Source organism: Panthera tigris, chromosome E2 (genome assembly GCF_018350195.1).
Source record: "Panthera tigris isolate Pti1 chromosome E2, P.tigris_Pti1_mat1.1, whole genome shotgun sequence".
Taxonomy (NCBI): Eukaryota; Metazoa; Chordata; class Mammalia; order Carnivora; family Felidae; genus Panthera; species Panthera tigris.
Genome location: NC_056674.1, coordinates 18,097,624 through 18,114,768, shown reverse-complemented (window position 1 = coordinate 18,114,768; position 17,145 = coordinate 18,097,624). Strand labels below are relative to the sequence as shown.

General features: G+C 55.7%; 2 protein-coding genes across 2 annotated transcripts; both read left to right on the top strand.

The window, feature by feature from the left end:
• Positions 1-3,094: 3,094 nt before the first annotated feature.
• On the top strand, positions 3,095-13,375 carry GAPDHS (glyceraldehyde-3-phosphate dehydrogenase, spermatogenic). The gene is made up of 11 exons (XM_042969063.1): positions 3,095-3,267; positions 6,280-6,448; positions 7,181-7,277; positions 7,460-7,566; positions 10,404-10,494; positions 10,577-10,695; positions 11,065-11,146; positions 11,455-11,606; positions 11,770-11,932; positions 12,998-13,095; positions 13,185-13,375. Exons 1-11 carry the CDS (start codon positions 3,201-3,203, stop codon positions 13,255-13,257), a joined length of 1,218 nt encoding a protein of 405 aa, XP_042824997.1. The 5' UTR covers positions 3,095-3,200; the 3' UTR covers positions 13,258-13,375.
• Positions 13,376-13,574: 199 nt separating this feature from the next.
• TMEM147 (transmembrane protein 147) lies at positions 13,575-15,337 on the top strand. The gene is made up of 7 exons (XM_042969091.1): positions 13,575-13,768; positions 13,837-13,906; positions 14,351-14,410; positions 14,496-14,632; positions 14,762-14,846; positions 14,933-15,054; positions 15,138-15,337. Exons 1-7 carry the CDS (start codon positions 13,692-13,694, stop codon positions 15,259-15,261), a joined length of 675 nt encoding a protein of 224 aa, XP_042825025.1. The 5' UTR covers positions 13,575-13,691; the 3' UTR covers positions 15,262-15,337.
• Positions 15,338-17,145: the final 1,808 nt, after the last annotated feature.

The following is a 17,145-nucleotide window of genomic DNA, read 5'->3' as shown; positions in this document are numbered from 1 at the left end:
TGGGGCCTCCTCGGTCCCAGCCTAAAGCCCCAAGCGTTCACATGGTGGTAGGGGTTGGAGGGGAACAGCCGGGAGTCTAGCCTGGGCATGACAAAGGTCACCAGAAGGAAGGACAGGTGGTGGCCGGTCGGTCTGTGGCAGCATCGTTATCTGGGGCTAGTTTAGAGGCAGGCGGAGACCAGAAGAATGAGAGCCAGTGTGTGGGTAAGTTGGGTGCAGGGGTGAAAGAGATTTGGGTTTTGATGCCAAAGGGAGAGACAGAGAGGGGGTGGAGGTGGGATTCCCGGTGGGAAGGCTCACGGGAAGAAATGTACAGGGTGTGAGTGAGCGGGAGTGGCAGAGTTATGTGCGTGGGTGCCCAGGTGTGGTGAGAATCTGCACGTGTTGTCAGCTCTGTTCAAAGGCCCACCCCCCTTGGAGGACCCATGGTGCCACCCGGGGTCCTGACGCCCAGGCCCAGAGACCCAGGGGCTTCTGCCATTTCTAGGCACTCCTGTAGAGGGCGACAAAATCTGTCTCCCAGTTTCACGCTCCAGGGACAAAGCCAAATCCCTGGGCAAACTCAGGTGTGGCTCTTCTGCCCTTGTCCGGTGCCTAAATGAGGGAGTTTCCCGTGCCAGGAGATTGCAGGGTGGGGAGGGGCGGGTGGTGAACTTCAGAATCCTAATCCGCCCTGAGATTGAGAGGTGGGGTTTCTCCTTTTGAAATGCACTCCATCATATCCTTCCACCCCTCTCTCTGCCCATCCCACCATCTCCCAGTAGCCCCAGTGCTTCTCAGGCCCGTTCCCATTTGCCACTACTTGTTTCAGGACTTTGGCATCTGGCGCCATAAGAGACTGGCCTGGAGTCGTCCTTCCTTTGCTGTCCTCTGCTGGCTTTGGTCATGTGGCCCTGTTGCTTCTCTAAAGCAAGTCAAAGAGGTTTCTGTGGCCCAGCGTCACAGCAAACAGTCCCCAGGAGGGACCGGTGGGAGCACACACACACACGGTCTCAGAGAGCACATGCCCTGCCCAGGGCCTCCCCGCTCTGGTTAGGATCTGCAACCATTCCTATGGGCTGGCGAACACTTGTTCCTGAGGCTTTGGCAGATCTTTTTTTAATTATTCTTTTTTTTTTAATGTTTATTTTTGAGAGAGAAAGAGAGAGAAAGAGAGAGAAACAGTGTGAGTGGGGGGAGGGGCAGAGAGAGAGAGGGAGACACAGAATCTGAAGCAGGCTCCAGGCTCTGAGCTGTCAGCACAGAGCCCGAAACAGGGCTTGAACTCACAAACCACGAGATCATGACCTGAGCCGAAGTCTGACACCTAACCAATTGAGCCACCCAGGCACCTCTGCTTTAGTAGATCTTGCCCATAAAGTCATCTGGATCTGGGTCAGCCTTTGGGAGGATAAATCTTAACTCTGTTTCTTCCTTTGTTATTGGCCGGCTCAGATTTGCCATTTCTTTTTACATCACTGTTGATCCTTTATATTTTCTTAATGTTTATATTTGAGAGAGAGAGGGGGAGAGAGAGAGAGAGAGCACGCGCGCGCACCAGGGAAGAGGCAGAGAGAGAGGAAGACACAGAATCCGAAGCAGGCTCCAGGCTCTGAGCTGTCAGCACAGAGCCCCACGCGGGGCTCGAACTTGTGAACCATGAGATCATGACCTGAACTGAAGTCGGTCGCTCAACGGACTGAGCCACCTAGGTGCCCCACCCCTTTATATTTTCTAAGAAAATTTTTAATTGCATCTAGCTTTCCACATCTGTCATTGTAAAGTTGTACAAAACTGGCCCCTCTTCAGTCCTGGTTTCATTTGGGTGATCTTCCACAGCCCCCATCATACATGTTAAGTTTGTCCCCCTTTTAATTAATACCTGTATTTTGGTCTTGAGTCATTGAAATTTCCCCATCTGTACACCCAATTTATTTTCAGTTCCCCTTCCCTGAAGCATCCAAACAGGAGAGCCTCACCTTCACCCTGTCCCGTGGCAGATGCTTGGCAAATGGAGTTCCCACGAAGGCTTGGGGAAGGAAGAGGTTATGGTGTCATTCTGCCTCTTCTGGCTTCCACACCTCTCTCTGAGATGGTGACTCCCTCTTGACCCAAACCCCCACACTCCCTAAATCTTGGTCACAGCTGTGTGTCAGCTAGCCCTGCAGGTGAAGGCCCTTGCCTGTGAGTCACAGATGTGCAAGCAAGCCCCCACCCCCAGTGCTTTAGAGGAAAGGAGCCATCTGTCCATCTGTCCCAGAAGCTGCTTTGCCCCAGGCACAGTTTTAGGTGGTGGAGACCCCATGGTGAACGACAGGGGATACATTGAGCAAGTCAATGAATAACTAGATCATGACAAACTATGTGAAAAGCCACAAGAAGAATGGGATGCTGTGAGAGGATCTGACTTGGAGGTCGCTTAAATTTAAGATTGGGAGTCAGAAGAAATGTGAGGATATAGTATTTCTGTATTCACTCTGGTATTTATTGAGTGAGCACTGTAGGTGCCAAACCTTCCTCTAGTCAGTGGGATAGAAAAGTGAAGGTAGACAAGCATTCTGCCCTCCAAGAGTCTAGGGGGCAGAGACACCCGGCAAGAAAACGAATAAACAAGATGATTTTTAGGGAGAGACATTTGCTGTGAGAAAAATTAAAATGTAGGGAGTATAACGATGGAGTTTTGCACACTGGAACATCTAACTCAGGGAGCGAAGTCGGACAAAGCTTTCTGGGAGATAGGCGGGTTGAGGGGGTGAGGGCGATGGTCGGTAGTGATTGAGGCAGGACAGAACTTCAGATGGGAGTCAGGAGGGCCTCTCTTAAAGGGTGGCGCCGGAGGGAAACCAGGAGGCAGCTGAGCAAGGACACGGCTTTCCAGGCAAAAACAAACAAGCAAACCGCAGCTAGGCAGCTAACTAACCAGAGGAGGGTCAAGGAGCAGCACACAGCCAGTGTGCCCAGGGAGAGAGAGAGAGAGAGAGAGACCAGGGCTTTGGGGACCAGTGTAAAAAGTTGGATTCTATTCTAGACGTCAGTGGCGGGCGGCCTGGGGGCTGCGGTGCACGCGCGCGGACGTCACACGCTTCGCACCGCCTCCTCTGCGACGTCACAGGGCACTGTGACGTCACGACGAGACGCTCCGGCCCCACTAACTTGGGCGCCCCGCACCGCAGTAACGTCCCTGCAGCTCCCGGAGCGACCAGGCAATGAAACCTTAGGCCATGTCGAAACGCGACATCGTCCTCACCAACGTCACCGTTGTCCAGCTACTGCGACAGCCGTGCCCGGGTGAGGGAGGCAGCGGGGCGACCCCGGGGAACGGGAGAAAGGGCGGGCCGGAGCCCCCGCAGCCCCGAGCCCCCTGCGGCGCGCGTGCCAGCCGCCCAGTGTCCACGAGGGAGGGGGCAGGAGAAGGGGTGCGGCGCCGCTGGCCCGCGACTCTGCCACCGCGGAGCCGCTTCCCTCCGTCCCTACCCCCTGCGCAGCTGGCCGACTGGTTTCTATAGCGATGGCGGCGGGCCAGATAGCGGCCCCCATCGGCCGTGGCGCCGCCAGCGCGCGGTGGGAGCAAGGAAGCAGGGGCCGGGGACAGGGGCGGAGCCGCGTCTACGAGGGCGCATTTCTGAGAACCGCCGCAGGTTGCTGAAGAACCTCAGCCAGCCGGGTTTCACGTAGGAGGGACGCTCTTACCGCCCAGCGCGGAAAGGCCGCTTGGGGGTTGGTGGGCTTTGTCCTCCTCGGCCTGTGCACAGCGAGAGCCGCGCCAAGCACGTTACAGGCGTGCGCTCATTGGAACCTCACAAACACCTGGTGAGACCAGGGTGTTTATTGACCCCACTCAGAGCGGCAGGGAAGAGCGCGAGCCGCCTCCCTCGGTCTCTCAGCACCAGAATAGTAGCGCTGGGACTCGCAGTCCCCTGCTCCAAGCCATTGGGCAGCCAGCCCTACCGCACCCAGCCATAGGTGCACCCACACTCCAGCCGGATGAACCCAGGTCTTGCAGGGCAGGGCAACCGGCATTCCCCCGGCTGCTTCCGCTGCCTCCGTACTGACCGCGGCCGGGGTGCCAGGGCCGGAGGCGGTGGGAGGGACCCCCGAGGAGCTGCGCGGGGCAGATCCGCTGCTGCCCGCTGCGGACCTCCCGCCTGCTCGGCGCTCGCCCTGTGACCTCGGGCCTCGGTTTCCCCTCTGTGAGGCGGATTTATCGCTCCTGCCTCACAGCATTCAGCGAGCAGGTGGCCGCGAGAGCTCAGCACGGCACCTAGCCCATGGCAGCACCCAGGAAAGGGGAGCGTCATCTTAATTAGGAGAGCACGCGCCTGTTGCCTTTGTTTCACCTACCAGGTGATGCTTCATCACTGAAGCTCCTTCAGGCTCTTCCTTCCTAGTGCAGGAGCTTCCCTCCAGCCCACGCACCCCACCCCTGGAGTGGAGGGGAGGGGAGAGAAAGCCTGGGGGCAGGTGGGAGAGGAGAGCCACCCGAGTTTTCTCCCGAAAGGCCGCCGAGTGGTCTCAGATTCCCACTCTTAGCCCAGATGAACGAATCTCCCTCTTTTGTGATAGCGGAAGCAGAACCCCCAGGAATGCAAACATCCTAGGTCACCAAAGCCACAGGGTCACTGCCACCAATAAACTCTTAATACCTTCATGAACTGGTATTGCCCCTGGAGACCCACAGTCCAGACTCAGACCACATGGACTGCGGCAGCCCGTAGAGGTCAGGGAGACCCACAGGCCAGCTGGCCCACGGCTCCTAGCCCCACCACCTCCCAGGTGCCTTTGATTCCGGCGCCAAGAGCAACACCCACCTTCCTCCTCCAGGGCCTCTCCAACCTCTTCTCTCTTCCTTTCCTCACAAGTACTCTTGGTAGCAACCTCTTCCCTCCGCTGAGGTCAGCACCTACTGGGCCTGGAGATCTGAGTCTTCACAACAGCCCCCAGGTAGAAGGTGCAGATGCAACACCAGGAAACAGGCCAGAGAGCTCATTCACTTGCTCAAGACCACGCAGGTGGCTGAGCAGGGGCTGACATTCAGGCCTGATTCCCAGCTAGAAACCCTCTGCCGGCCGGGCCCCCTGACTGCGGCCTCTACGTCTCCCCTCCTCTCCTCAAGCCCTTATCTGTAGCGCAGCTAGCACACCTCCAAACACAGGGGTTTTCAATTGCCGTATGGGAGTGGGAGCGTGTACGTTTGGAGAGGTGGAAGCTGGAGCGGGTTTCCATTCGTTTCGTGTTTTGATACACCTGTATTTCCTACTACTCTGAGCATAAGAATCACCTGGAGTGCTTTTAGAATCAGGAGTCCTTGGCTTCAGTGTAGACCTATTGAATCAGATTTCCCTAGGAAGAGGCCGACCGTGGGATTCTTATCATCAGAACAGCTTGGGGACCACGGGGTTGGCACAATTATCAGACAAGTTTGGGAAATAATCTTTGAAATATTAACGTATGTGGACTGTCTCCTAGACTCCATCATAAGCATCACATATATCATCTCATTTAATCACAGTGACTCTCTAAGAGTGTACTATTATTTTCATTTTACAGAGGAGGAAACTGAGGCATAGACAGTATCACTCCAAGTGATTGTTAAAAATACATGCATAATGAGTTACAATCTCTAGGGGAGAGGCCCTGGCATGCGTATCTTTTTTTTTTTTTAAGTTTATCTTCAGAGAGAGAGAGAGAGAGAGAGAGAGTGCATGTGAACAAGCGAGGGAGAGGCAGAAAGAGAGAGGGAGAGAATTCCAAGCAGGCTCTGCGCTGACAGCAACACGGAGCTCAAACTACAAACCATGAGATCATGACCTGGGCTGAAAACCAAGGCGTCTGACACTTAACCAACTGAGCCACCCAGGCGTCCCCAGGCGTTGGTATTTTAAGTAAGCCTACCCCCTGCGTATCTTTTTTTTTTTTTTAAGTTTATCTTCAGAGAGAGAGAGAGAGAGAGTGCATATGAACAAGCGAGGGAGAGGCAGAAAGAGAGAGGGAGAGAATTCCAAGCAGGCTCTGCGCTGACAGCAACACAGAGCTCAAACTACAAACCATGAGATCATGACCTGGGCTGAAAACCAAGGCGTCTGACACTTAACCAACTGAGCCACCCAGGCGTCCCCAGGCGTTGGTATTTTAAGTAAGCCTACCCCCTGATCATTCTATGGATCAGGTGGGTTGGGGAAACAGTGGGCTAGGTGGTTGGCCACTAGGGGCCTGGAACCAGCAACAGGTTCTGGGTGGCAAAAAGGGTTCATTCTCTCCCACTATGGTGGCACAGCTCATTGTCCCCACACTCCTCAACAGTGACCAGAGCACCACCCCCACCTGAGCCCAAGGTTGAGGCAGAGCCAGAGCCACAGCCCAAGCCCCAGCCTGAGCCAGAGCCTAAACCTGAGCCAGTCAAGGAGGAAGCCCCGCCTCCTGCCCCTAAGAAGGTCCCTGTGGTTCAGAAGCTGACCGTGGGCATCAATGGGTGAGTCAAGCCTGGCCCTAGCCGCTCCTGAAGGCTTAGGGCCCAGCCTTTCCTCTGGTTGCTGCCTGAGGCATCTCCCCATTTCTCACCACCAGTGCTCTCATTCTGCCCATCCTGGCTGGAGAAATACAGGGAGAAGGTACAGGGGTGCACCCTGAGAAGACTCACATTCTGGTGGGAATCAGGAACACGACAGTTTAGTGACGCATGACATGAACAGCATGGAAGTTGGGTACAGTAAGGCTGGAGAGAGTAGTGGTAGCCAGTTCTGAGGTTGGGGCAGCTCAGTGAGCTAACAGGCAGGAAGTCAGTGCATGAAGCACACTGGCACTGGGTGGGGAGCAAGCAAGGAAGAAAAGGAGGCAGGGAGCAGGGGAAAGCTGGTAGGGGCCTGGCAGGCCATGGTAAGCAGTCCAGATTTGGTTCTACTGATTAAGAGCCATGGAGGTTTTCCAGCCATGAGACATAATTTGACCTAAGCTCTACAAGATCCATCCAGCTACAAGATTAGGGATAGGGGGACGGGCTGGATGGGTAGCAAAAGCAGTGAAGAGGCTGAAGAGGACATCTGGGCGAGAGATGACAGTGGCTGCACTTTGCCTTCTCTCCCCAGACTGAGTCCCACCCAGTCCCCTAGAGTGCACCTCCTGTTATCCCCTTCTCTCCCGTCCCCTCCTCTGCCTGCTGGCGAGGACTCTGAGGACAACCCCCACAACCCTTGTCCCTGAACAGATTTGGACGCATAGGCCGCCTGGTGCTTCGCGCCTGCATGGAGAAGGGTGTTAAGGTGGTGGCAGTGAATGATCCATTCATTGACCCAGAATATATGGTGAGCAGCAGGCCGACGGTAGACCTGGGAAAGGTGGGACTGGAGTGGGGAGGGCGCTCGGGAGAGCTCCGTGGAAGGCTCCCAGATACCGTGTGGCTCCTTCACCGGGGTGGGGACACCCTCGGGATGCCAGCTCCTCCACCCTCGACACTCAAGACTGGGAGCCATCCTGTCTCCCACAGGTGTACATGTTTAAATATGACTCCACCCATGGCCAGTACAAGGGGAACGTGGAATTCAGGAATGGACAGCTGGTCGTAGACAACCAGGAGATCAACGTCTTCCAGTGGTAAGGGAAGCTGTGCGATGCATGCCTGCAGCAGATTAACGCAGGAGCTGTAGAGATGACCAGATGAGATTCCAGCCCCTTGTGTGGGGCCCGGAACCCCCCAAATTGTGTGTGCACGTGCCTCTGGGTACTGGGCTCGAGGGGTCTGAGAAGTCCCTGGCCCCTAAAATGGTGTAAAAACACTAGTCTAGAAAGGTGACCCACTCTTTTTATTAGCACACATTTACATGTTTTCTCACAGGCAGAGCAACTCAATGTTTAACACTCAACTTCTGATTCTCCTTCAACCCCCAAACCTACTCATCTCCCTTCCCAGGAAATGGCATCACCACCTAGCCAACCGCTTCCACTTGGTTCCTACAGAGCAGCCACAGAGGCCTTTTAAAAACATCACCTGGACGCGGTGACTCCCCTACTTAAATCTTCCAATGGCTTCCCATTCCCCATGAATAAAATCCCAGCTCCTGATGGGGCCCCCAGGACTATTAGCTCCCCCCTGCCTTTCCATGTCATCCCAGCCAAGCCGGCCATCCACCTCTTGGGACCCTAAACGAGTATCTCTTACACCTGGGCAATGCTGACTCCTTAGTACCCATTTCACGTGGTTCACACTGACATCAGTACCCTTCCTGCCACTGAAAGATATGTTTAGAATCTGTAAATCAAAAGCAGTAATGTTAGATATTTAATATGCTTTCAAATATAAACACTTTCAAGATAACAAAAAATTTAAAAATTTATAAAGGGAAACCGCAACCGTACTTTATCTTTCTAATGTAAATTAGCAGCCACAACTGGCCCTGCTGCCGCTTGAGACAGCCGCAGCCACTCCCAGCACCTCAGTGTCTATGCTCGTGGGGCAGGAGGGCTGGTGATGAGGCACTCAGGGCTGGGTGCGAGCAGGATGAGCAGGACGGTGGGTGGAGGCGGGACTGGAGAGCCCCTGAGTATAAGCTGCCTGAGCCAAGTTTGGAATCTTAACCCCTAACACAATTCCGGCACAGCAGTCACTGCTCAGACATCCCGTGTCCTTTCCTTGCTCAGCCTGGCGCTCCTGCCACCTGGGGCACTCTCCCTGCCTTCCCCATCCCGTCTGTCCCCTCGGTGTGCGCCCAGCACTCAGGTGCTGCCTTCCTTGGTGACTCCAGCAGCTCTTCCCTGTCCGCCCGCTTTTGTCACTGCACTGTGGATGTTCTTCGGGCACTCGGCACCAGCCATGTGGTTTGTGTGTTTTACCCTCGCTTCACCCCTTCCTAGCTGGGTGACCTTGGGCAAGAGACTGAAATGTCCTAGCCTGTTTCCTACGGTATCTGCTGGGGATGATGATCATACCCACCACAGCAGTAGTGGGGAGTACGACCGAAGTTAACAGGTGTGGGGGGACATTGGGAAGGGTGTTTTCCCACAAAGCCACAGTCGTCTCGCAGGGAGGGCCCTCTTGCTTTGTGTCGCCATTACGGCTTTGGCACCGCAGACGCAGGCCCTAGCCCTGGGTAGACTCTACTTCCTTGAAGAAAGAATGGAATCCTCAAAACAGCCCTCTGGAGAGGAGGGCAGGGCCCGTGACAGCCTAGAAAAGGAGCTGGGGTCTCCTCCGATGCCAATTCAGCAACGGCAGAGGAATACGAAGTGCTCCCCTCTCCACCGCAACTTGGAGGCAGGAAAAACGGGGCAGCAGAGAAGAGCTAGTTGGGCCAGATGATGAAAAGTGCACCCTGACAGAACAGACGACCGGAGAGAACCATGTGTGGCGGTCCAGGGAGATGGGAAGCAGCTTTTTCGTTCGCTTGTTCCATTCTCACAGTGCATCCAGGGCCAGCCCGCCTGCCCTCTCAGCCGGCTCTGCCTGCTACTCTCCTCCCCTCTGCCCAGGTGCCGGCTCCTCTGAAAAATGCCAGTAACAGTGCCTACTCCTCAGGTCACCAGGGTCAAAGGAGTTCAATAAGGTAGAGCACTCAGAACACGGGTACGTGGCAGGCGTGTATAATGGTTAACAAAAAAACCCCAACACTGAAACCCTCTGCAGGGTGCAGGCTCAGTGGCACAGAGTGGTCTAGAAGACAAAACAGATGCTGACAAATAACCACAGAAGAAAATATCACTGTTGTGATAAACCCCGTGGAGAGAAAAAACCAGTATGCGGTTTATTCACTTATCGCTTGTTGGCTAAAGCCAAGTAGAAGACAGCAAACGCTAGGTGTCTGATGTTTCAAATACAAACATTGGCTATCAAGTGGAAATGTGAGCTTCTCAAACAGCAAACAGAATCTCCTTTACTTTCTAATGTAAACCACTAGTCACTGCAGGCCCCAGGGCCACCTCGGGCTTCAGTTCTCCCCTGGGATCCGTTCTCAGGGATGTAGAGTGTCTTCAGAGACTTGCCCAGCCTCTCGCACCGGGCTCTCAGTGGAGGACAAGGGACTAGGAGGGCTGTGGGGAGGTTACCAGGGCTGGGGACCGGAAGCAGCGGGGCAGGCCTCACCCTGCCGGGGCCCACATTTTGGGCAGCATATGTAGAATGGACCTGACCTGGCTGGGAGCAGTCAGGGATGGCCCCCCTAGGCGCGTTGAGGTTTAAGTCAGGAAGGTGCAGCTTGGACCCAGGCATAGCAGGCGGGGTAGAGTCAAGAAAAGAGGCCCGCAAGGCGGGGTTAGTGATGAAAGGCAAAACCAGCAGGATCAAATCCACTGGGATAGCTAGGTATGGGGTGGGGGGAAAAGACAGTTGCAGGCCAGGCAGGAAGGTGTCTGGTCAGCCTTTTGAACAGTGCAGGCCATGACTGTGAAGGCAAGACCATGCAGCAAAAGACTGACTCCAGCGCTGCCACCCTCCACAGCAAGCAGCCCAGAGATATCCCCTGGAAGTCTGTTGGAAGCCCCTTTGTGGTGGAGTCCACGGGTGTGTACCTGTCGTTAGAGGAAACTTCGGTAAGTGGGGGACAGGTGCCTGGGGCTGGCTGGGGGGGGGTGACATTTGAAGCACCTCCTGACATCTGTGCTCCTTCTCTAGAGCCACATTGAGGCAGGTGCCGCGCGTGTGGTAATCTGCGCACCGTCACCAGACGCGCCCATGTTTGTCATGGGGGTAAACGAGACGAACTATAACCCTGGCTCCATGAAAATTGTCAGGTAACGGGCAGCAACATTCTGAAGCGTGTGGGTGGCACCCAGAGGACGTGCCAGCCTCACCCTCTTCACCCCTACTCCCAATAGCCCCCTGGTGCTTTCACATCTCCCTTCCCGAAGCCTTAACAACCTTCACATTAACATTACCCTGAGACTGTTAGAACGGCACGGCTCCTGGGGAACATGCTTGGGGAGCTTCTCCGGCCACACTTGTGGTGCCTCCTTCAGCCTGACGGCACCCCCAGTGATCTCTCTCATCCCCATCCTGACTTTCACAAAACCAGGCCTGTGTGCATAAACTGAGAGGTGAGGGGGGTAGTGCTGGCTCTGGGCCTCACCTCACGGTGCCCTTGCACACCTGGGCCGTTTCAGCAATGCATCCTGCACCACCAACTGCCTGGCCCCCCTTGCCAAGGTCATCCATGAGCGATTTGGGATCGTGGAAGGGCTGATGGTGAGTTGGAGAGGAGCTGGAGCAGGAGGGATGGCAGGGAAACTCTACACCTTCCTCCCAGGACTTGCTTAGTGTGTGGTGGTAAAAGGGAGAGACTTGTTTCGGGAGGAGGAGCCAGGTGGTAAAGTCTCTTAAACACTGTGCAACTTGCAGACAAGGCTGGACCCTGGCCTGCACGTGGCCCTCCTGTGGTCTCTGGTGGTGGCCACACCAGTCTCCACACCTGGGTTAGAACCTCCGGCCTGGGAAAAAGAGGCATGGGAGTTTAGGAGAAGGCCTCAACAACTCAGCCCTCTTCCTCTCCCAAGACCACAGTTCATTCCTACACTGCCACCCAGAAGACAGTGGACGGGCCATCAAAGAAGGCCTGGAGAGATGGACGGGGTGCCCACCAGAACATCATCCCAGCCTCCACAGGGGCTGCCAAGGCCGTGGGCAAAGTCATCCCATCCCTCAGCGGGTATGAGGGCAGAAAGTTCCAACCAGGGTCAGGGGGTGCACCCAGGAGGACTGGACTGGCCCCCAATCTTTGAGGTGTCCACTGAGGGGAAAGCAGAGACAACGAGGGATGGACAGAAAAGTCCCTGGGTTCTGACTCCCACCCCTAATGTGGGATTCTCCAGGAAGCTGACGGGAATGGCGTTCCGGGTGCCAACCCCTGATGTATCTGTTGTGGACCTGACCTGCCGCCTGGCCCAGCCTACCTCATACAAGGCCATCAAAGATGCCATAAAAGCAGCAGCCAAGGGGCCCATGGCTGGCATCCTTGCCTACACCGAGGATGAGGTAGGGGCTGAGGAGGGCGACCCTGGGAGGAGCCCTCTGAGGAGGAAATGTGATTGTCCACTTGCCAAAGAGCTGCTCACAATGTATCAAGATAGGGACTGCAGGGCTGGGAAGGTCTGCTGTCCCGGCCTCAGGGTCTTTGCACTTGCTATTCCTGTGGTCTGGATAGCTCTTCTTCCAGGTGGCCACATAGTCTGCCCTCACCTCCGAGTCTCTACGTCAATTTCTGTCCTCAATAAGATAATCTCTTTCTGGCCCTTTCCCTTACCTGAAATTTCATTTCATAGTCACTATTGGCACTGCTAGCACGTGCACAAGAAAGCACGGACTTTGGGACTACCTTTTTACCTCCATGGCCCCAGCCATCTTCCCGGGAACTGGCACACAGCAGGTGCTCGATACATGCTTAGTGAACAAGACAATGGCTCCCATTTTTCAACGCTTACTTGGGACAGGCCATGGCCCGGTGGCCTCCCTGTGAAGAAAGGATGTCACCATCCCTTTGCTCCCGTCATGCCATCTCTGTACACCCACCTTTGGTGCTGCCTCTGTGCTTTAGTTCCTATAGGTCCACTCTCACACAGCCACCGGGATCTCGTTTTAAGCAAATCAGATCACATCCCCCCGACTGCTGAACACCTTCCTCTGTGGCCTTACCACCACACAAGGCCCAAGGCCTCAGGGCCTCTGTGTTGTAGCTCCTTCCACCTCAGGCACTGCTGAGGGCCTGAGTTGACCAGATGCTCCTAGACATCCAGACCCAGCCTGACCACCTCCCCTCAGAGAGGGCCTGCGTGCCGGCCCGCTCTGAGTGCCCGCATCGTTACCAGGAAGTCATGTTTACTGGTGCAACATGAGGGTGTTCGCCTTCTTAGTCCTTTGGCCACCCCCAGCAGGCAAAGCCCCGGTATGCCTTCCTCATACCATCCCCAGAACCCGGACACAGCAGGGCTCCACCAGATATTGCAAACGAATGGATGGCCAATGTGCCTAAGAGTCGGAGCCTGGGCTCCTGGAGGTCCTTGCTCGGCGACCCACACTTTATCTTGAAATTCGAACGCCCAGGTTGTCTCCACGGACTTTGTGAGCAATACCCACTCGTCCATCTTCGATGCCAACGCCGGCATCGCGCTCAACGACAATTTCGTGAAGCTCATTTCCTGGTGAGGGGGAAGGAGTCCGAGAGATTGGGGGCGGGGGGAGAGCGGGAGTGGTCGAGAGGAATCCCCTGACCCGCCTCCTCCCTCCCCAGGTACGACAACGAATACGGCTACAGTCACCGGGTGGTGGACCTGCTCCTCTACATGTTCAGCCGAGACGGGTGAAGCAAGACGACCCCTCTTCTGTTCCCCTGGGCTCCGGGGCCGGAACCCGTACCTCCCGTTGCCGCCTCCCCCGAAGAAGGAAGACGCCCAGTTGTGAAATAAAAACGCAGAGTGCTCACTGTCGCGCCCGTGTCTCTGCGCCGGTCACTACGGGGTCACGGCGCGCCCCGCACTCAAACGCGCTCCGCCGGTGCCCGCGGGGGGGGGGGAACCACACCTCGCCGCCCCACCTGGCTCCGCGCCGGCGCACTGGGGCCGCGCAGGCTCCCGGCGCCGGCCGCGGGCCGTGACGTCAGCGCGCCGGCGCCGGCCCGGCCTCGCTCCCAGAAGGCCGCGCGGGTCGCGGCGGAGGCAGGTGGGCGCCAGCCCCGCGCTCGGGCGCCAGGCCGGCCGAGGAAGAGACCCGCGCCCCGCGGGCCCCGGCGGCCGGCGCCATGACCCTGTTCCACTTTGGGAACTGCTTCGCCCTGGCCTACTTCCCCTACTTCATCACGTACAAGTGCAGCGGCCTGTGAGTGCGGGGCAGCCGCGGGCGGGAGGGCGGGGGCCCGGGCCGAGCCTGACCGCCCGCTCCTGCAGGTCCGAGTACAACGCCTTCTGGAAGTGCGTGCAGGCTGGGGTCACCTACCTATTCGTGCAGCTGTGCAAGGTGAGGGCCCCCGGGGCCCCCTGAGAATACCCTGGAAAAAATGGGCTCTGGAAGGGGCGGAACTTGGGGCGAGGTCTCCAAACAACTTTTGTATAGCAGTTTAGTAAAATTGAGAAAACTCAGTTGTGTGGTGGAGTGTTTCGTACTTGCAGGAGCCGCGAACTAACCCCAAGGTCCACACAGTGCTGCTGACACTGCCGGGGTAGCTATAGCTAGCTCCGGCACCTCCTTGCCTAACCCGATCCCCTGTGACCACCACGGAACCCAAACTTCGGACCCCTACCCCCTTGTCTCCCCTGATCCTGTCATCTTGCCCGCCTCTTGCTCCCTTTCCACAAGGGTCCCTGAACCCCCAGAGCTCTACCCTCCACACCCACGCTAATTTCCTGCATATCCCACTTGGGTTATTCCCCTCACCTTGCAGTGATCTTTCTGTTTTCTCAGATGCTGTTCCTGGCCACTTTTTTTCCCACCTGGGAAGGCGGCATCTATGACTTCATTGGGGTGAGTGGGACAAGGGAGGGGGCAGGAGTGTAGGAGTGGGGCCCCCTGGCACCTGTGCTCACTCAAGCCTCAACCTGACCCACAGGAGTTCATGAAGGCCAGCGTGGATGTGGCAGACCTGATAGGCCTAAACCTTGTCATGTCCCGGAATGCAGGCAAGGGGGAGTACAAGATCATGGTTGCTGCCCTGGGCTGGGCCACCGCCGAGCTCATTATGTCCCGGTGTGTGCAGCAGCCTGGAGCCCAGATTCCTAAGAAAGGATACCTGGGTTCTAAGGAGGTGCTGGAGGGTGGGGGCTCAGACTCTGGGTGCTGAGGGTGCTGGAGAATCCCTCCCTTTGCCTTCCTCAGCTGCATCCCCCTCTGGGTTGGAGCCCGGGGCATTGAGTTTGACTGGAAGTACATCCAGATGAGCATCGACTCCAACATCAGTCTGGTACGGAGTCCTGTTCTCCCACACACCTTTTTGCTGGTGGCTGTACTCTTCCCAAAACCTGGTCCTGACTTCCCACCTCCCTGCAGGTCCATTACATCGTTGCATCTGCCCAGGTCTGGATGATAACACGCTACGACCTATACCACACTTTTCGGCCAGCAGTCCTCCTACTGATGTTCCTTAGCGTCTACAAGGCCTTTGTCATGGAGTGAGCTGGGTGGGGTTTGATGTTGGGTCCAAATGGGGGTGGGTTATCTATTCTCCTTTCCTCATTGTGATGTTTCCTTACAGGACCTTCGTCCACCTTTGTTCCCTGGGCAGCTGGACAGCACTGCTGGCCCGAGCAGTGGTGACAGGGCTGCTGGCCCTCAGCACCCTCGCCCTCTATGTCGCTGTTGTCAACGTGCACTCCTAGGCTTGATGTCTCAGACATTCACATACCCTTTCCCTGCCTCCAGGTTTCTGTGAAGTAAACAGTATTTGGAAAGTTGTTTCTGCCTCCATCTTTCTCTCTCTCTCGCTCTCTCTCTTTGGAACTATCTACCAATACCATATTCACTGGGTTCTAGAGGCCCTTGTTCTGGCTTTGAAGCCAGGTAGGCTAGGAAACTGGCCAACACTGGTTTGTCCTGTGTTCTGCAGCAGTTCCCCGGCTCTTCCTTTTTCCAGGATAGACTGGGGGCTTGGAATAGATAATCTTTGAGCAGTGGCAGGGAACAGGTGATAGAAGGGAGCTAGAATCGAAGAATATATTTCTCAGAGGCTTTTCCTCACAGCCTGGGCCCTTCCCTGGCTGCTTACCTCCTAGACTCTCAGCCCTAATCTCCCCTTCCAATCCACCCTTCATATGGAGGCGAAGGGGATGTATCTGAAATCCCAGTTTTATTAGTGCATCCTCCTTGCTTACAACCTTCTGGGATTCCCCATTACATACTGAACAGTCCAACCACCTGAATTCTGGGTTTGGCCCTTGGGTGGCAGACTTTTATGAGCTCTGAGGTGCTTTGGTTCAGTTCTGTAGCCCTCAGATCAAATCCTGGCTGGAGTCTTCTTAGTATGGAGTACAGAGACCACTGCAGCCAACTAGCACAGCAGCTGAGCCCAACTTGGGCATCGTCCTGGATGCTGCCCTCCCTACCTCTGGTTTCACAAATTCTTTGGGAACTTCTCAGGTGTAGTCGGAGACCAGCCTCATTATTCAGAGGGCAGAGAAGAAAGAGGCAGCCACTCCAGTTGGTCGGTGGCAAGTTTAATAACAGAACTTAAACATACAAGGCTTATCTGGTGGCTGCAGGATGACTGGATCTCTGCACCCACCTGCCAAATCCCAAAAGTTTATATATAGAGGTTTTAACTGGATTCAGTCACATATTATCTAATACCACATCAGTGTCAAGGCTATATCCTTGGGGTAGCATGTGGGGTGGGGTGGTGGAAGAGAATGCACATTTCAAGGACTGTGGGGGGTGAGAAGACTCCCAGCTCACAGGTCAACCGGTCAAGTTCACGTGCTCTCCATTTCCCCCAGCACCACCCCAGGCCTTCCCTGTTCTAGTGGCCAGCCGCCTGCCCTGTTCCCTCCCCATCCCAGAGGGGATGTGTCAGAAGCAAGGCTTTAATGTCATGTTTGTGTTCCACCTTGATGCAAATCCTGCCCGCCCAGGAAGGTGCTCCTCAGCGCTGGTATTCCCACAGGGATCTCCCAAGGCCTAGGATAGGGTAAGTGCCCCCTAGGCAGTCTCTTCCCTCCAGGCTGTCAAGGTCCTGCCGTAATGTTGCTTAACCCCGGGCTTAGGAAAGCACTAAGCACAGCTGTGCTAGGAGTCTTGATGTGTTCAGAGGGAGCATTTACCCTCAGGTGGGGAAACCACCACCTAGCCCTGCCACCTCTTCATTGTCCCTAGTCTAGACTGTCCACAGGTGTCTTGGAGGGGTGGGGAGTGACTGATTGGTCACAGAGTATATGGGCACTCCTAGCCCAGCTGGGTAGATCTTTGATAGCATCTCTCTCCCACACCTCCATCCCATGCCCCACCTAGCCTTTGACATGTATGGGGACGAGTGAAAGTTGCAGAAATGACTATTCAACAACTATTTGCTGAGCAGAGACTCTGATCCAGGGCCACTGTAGGTGGCCAACTATCTGTGGATAATCCCAGCTTTTATGGGGCTCGGGGAGACCAGAACTGTTGGGCTGAAATGGAGGGAGCACAGGCTAGATCAGGGCAGTGCTGGGGGGCCCAACCTGGGGGACAGGATGGGTTCCCTGGAAGAGAGATGTGAGCTGAGAACTGAAGGA

Bases quoted from the DNA above. Each gene is read 5' to 3' on its own strand.
- TMEM147 (XM_042969091.1), top strand. From the start codon at position 13,692: ATGACCCTGTTCCACTTTGGGAACTGCTTCGCCCTGGCCTACTTCCCC. The intron at 14,847-14,932 runs GTACGGAGTCCT...ACCTCCCTGCAG, and splicing joins TCGACTCCAACATCAGTCTG to GTCCATTACATCGTTGCATC. The intron at 15,055-15,137 runs GTGAGCTGGGTG...GTTTCCTTACAG, and splicing joins TACAAGGCCTTTGTCATGGA to GACCTTCGTCCACCTTTGTT.
- GAPDHS (XM_042969063.1), top strand. From the start codon at position 3,201: ATGTCGAAACGCGACATCGTCCTCACCAACGTCACCGTTGTCCAGCTA. The intron at 6,449-7,180 runs GTGAGTCAAGCC...GTCCCTGAACAG, and splicing joins CTGACCGTGGGCATCAATGG to ATTTGGACGCATAGGCCGCC. The intron at 13,096-13,184 runs GTGAGGGGGAAG...CTCCCTCCCCAG, and splicing joins TTCGTGAAGCTCATTTCCTG to GTACGACAACGAATACGGCT.